Here is a 2,762-nt window from a genome sequence, read left to right on the forward strand (position 1 = left end):
ACACTGAGGACAACTGAGGGACTCATATGCAACTATTACAGAAGCTTCAAACGCTCACTGATGCTCCAGAAGGAAAAACCATGCAATAAGAGCTTTCTGAATTTGAAGATCCGGGTAAATTGAACTTATTACATCTTCTGGGAAACATGTAAGTATCTTCTGTAGCTTCTGAAGGGCAGTACTAAATGAAAAAATATGATATTTAGGCAAAATAAGAAAAATGTTCTTCATTCTGTTCAAAAGTTTTCACCCCCTGGCTCTCTGTCCTCAGTGTGAAAAGATGGATCTCAAAATCACACAGTCATTGTTGGAAAGGGTTCAAATACACAAAAATGCTGCAAAACCAAAGAATTTGTGGGAACTGATGGATTTTCTGAAGAACAGCAGGGCGTTTAACTGTTCAAGACCAACAAGGCACTCGTGAACAACTATCGCTAAACAAAAAAACAGCTGTGGATCATGCAGATAACAACACAGTATTAAGAATCAAGGGGATGTAACCGGGTGATTTTTTTATAAATTCAGCTATTATTTTCTCTTGTGGACTATATGTAAACATCTTTTATGTGAAATATCTTATTCAGGTCAGTACTAAATAAACAATAACATGCATTTTGTATGATCCCTCTTATTTTGGTAAAATAATTAACATTTTGCAGATTCTGCAAGGTGTATGTACACTTTTGACTTGAACTTTATTTCTGCCAGTGGAATGTAAAGGAGTCTGCTGCCCTCTACTGGTAGTTTTCACTTCTCTGTCTCTCTCTTGGGTGTTTTTGCCATCTCTCTGTAGGTCACTGGTTCTCCAAGAGTGAGTGAGGAAATGTACGTGTCTGTTGAGTTCACAAACCCGTTTAAGTTCAATCTGGAGAATGTGCATCTACGTATGGAGGGTCCTGGAATCATGCCCTTCAAACGCAAGCAGTACAGGTGAACCCCGTCTGACTGATGCTATTATGCTGAAATGTTCTGTATCTGCTATTATAGAGGTAAAGACTTGATGTGGGACAAAAATATGATGCCACTTTTGTGCTTTTTAAATTTAGAACAGTCAAATTCCAAAAAGTGCATTCTAAGGAAGAACAGTATATACTTTATAACACTTTACATACTACGTTTATTACTATTTAAGAGTTAAATGTGACATGGACATGTTTTTTTTTTTTTTGTGAGGTTCTTAATTGCAACATCAAGGTCATAGATTCAATTCCTAGGGAATGCATTTATTAATCAAACATATATCTTGAATGCAGTGCAAGTTGCTTTGGATAAAAGCCTCTACCAAATGTAATCAAGTCTGTTCTACATGATTTCTGATGTGTGTGTGTGTGTGTGTGTGTGTGTGTGTGTGTGTGTGATGTGTTTTCCAGTCTGATTGCTCCAGGCACCTCTATAACGTGGACAGAGACATTCAGTCCCAGACGGGCCGGCTCCACTAAACTGATAGCCAGTCTCGACTGCGCTGCTCTCAGACAGGTGTATGGAGAGACTGAGCTCACCATCCAGCAATAAACACCACAGAGAATGAATCTGAGAAACAGATCGCTGTAGTCTTTGATCCATGAGAAAAACATGTCATCTCCAGCATAGCATATACTATATAAACACATGTATCTTTCTTTGAATTGAGTGCACTGCTAATACAGCTTGACATGATTTATCTGTCAGGGGAAGCAGAAGTGCATTATATTATATTTAGTCAAAAGTACAGTTATTGCAATTTATACTTTAATCTGTCAATGATTTTATCTTTTGTATGATGAATAATTCTGTGTCCCATAGAAAATAAACATAAAGAAAATGTTTGCTTTTTTGTTTGTTTCTGACTGATAAAATGCTTTAGAAGGAAATAAGCATAACATAAGCACAACATATAAGTTCAGTGATTTCTTGATTTCCTACCATTCAAAGATTCACTCTAAGCTTTGATTCAAAACAAAAAAGTTTGTAAATGTTTCAAAGCTTTTTGGACAGTTACAGCTCGAGTCCCAAGCAAGACTAAGCTGCTTTTATTGGTGGATGTAGAGTGTATGAAATGTAAGTTATGATCCTACCTCCTAGGTGTAATTTAGCACTGTTGAATGTCAATGTACACAATGTTGAATAAGAGTTAACGCAAGTAACATTTACGTAGATTTGATGATGATGCATTTTTGTGACATGTTTCTCAGTAAGATTTACTCCTTTCCTCTACAGTGTTTTAATTGACATCATATTAAGCTTGATTAAGATGTCTCCTACTTCTCTCATGTTTTTACTTGACCCTTCATTATTCAATGCATTATGTTAAAGGGGTCATATGATGCTGCTAAAAAGAACATTATTTTGTGTATTTGGTGTAATGAATTGTGTTCATGCAGTTTAAGGTTCAAAAAACACATTATTTTCCACATACTGTACATTATTGTTTCTCCTCTATGCCCCGCCTTTCTGAAACGCGTCGATTTTTACAAAGCTCATCGGTCTGAAAAAGCGAGGTGTGCTCTGATTGGCCAGCTATCCAGTGCGTTGTGATTGGCCGAATACCTCAAGCGTGTGACGGAAATGTTACGCCACTTACCACTGTAAGGCCTCTGCAAATATCGCACAAATGAATGATTGAATCTCCGCATTCCACCGGAAAAACTAGAGACTCTACTCCCCAGCTATCTGCGGTCGTAAAGAAGATCTATGATCAACAGGGCACCTAATTGTCTGGACCTGCTTCCGGTCAAGGCCTGGTCCTTATCCCTTAGGGGGATCTGCACTGCTTAAACCCTAAC

General features: G+C 37.7%; 1 protein-coding gene across 1 annotated transcript in view; it reads left to right on the forward strand.

Moving 5' to 3' along the window:
- f13a1b (coagulation factor XIII, A1 polypeptide b) overlaps window positions 1-1,776 on the forward strand; it is a 12,645-nt gene extending 10,869 nt beyond the window's left edge. Inside the window, exons 14-15 of the mRNA XM_016498287.1 lie at window positions 794-930; window positions 1,371-1,776. Coding sequence (XP_016353773.1) covers window positions 794-930; window positions 1,371-1,512 — 279 coding nt within the window. The 3' untranslated portion in view covers window positions 1,513-1,776. The remainder of the gene's footprint in view (window positions 1-793; window positions 931-1,370) is intronic.
- Window positions 1,777-2,762: the final 986 nt, after the last annotated feature.

This window comes from Sinocyclocheilus anshuiensis, unplaced genomic scaffold (genome assembly GCF_001515605.1).
Source record: "Sinocyclocheilus anshuiensis isolate Anshui unplaced genomic scaffold, SAMN03320099.WGS_v1.1 scaffold1806, whole genome shotgun sequence".
Classification (NCBI taxonomy): domain Eukaryota; kingdom Metazoa; phylum Chordata; class Actinopteri; order Cypriniformes; family Cyprinidae; genus Sinocyclocheilus; species Sinocyclocheilus anshuiensis.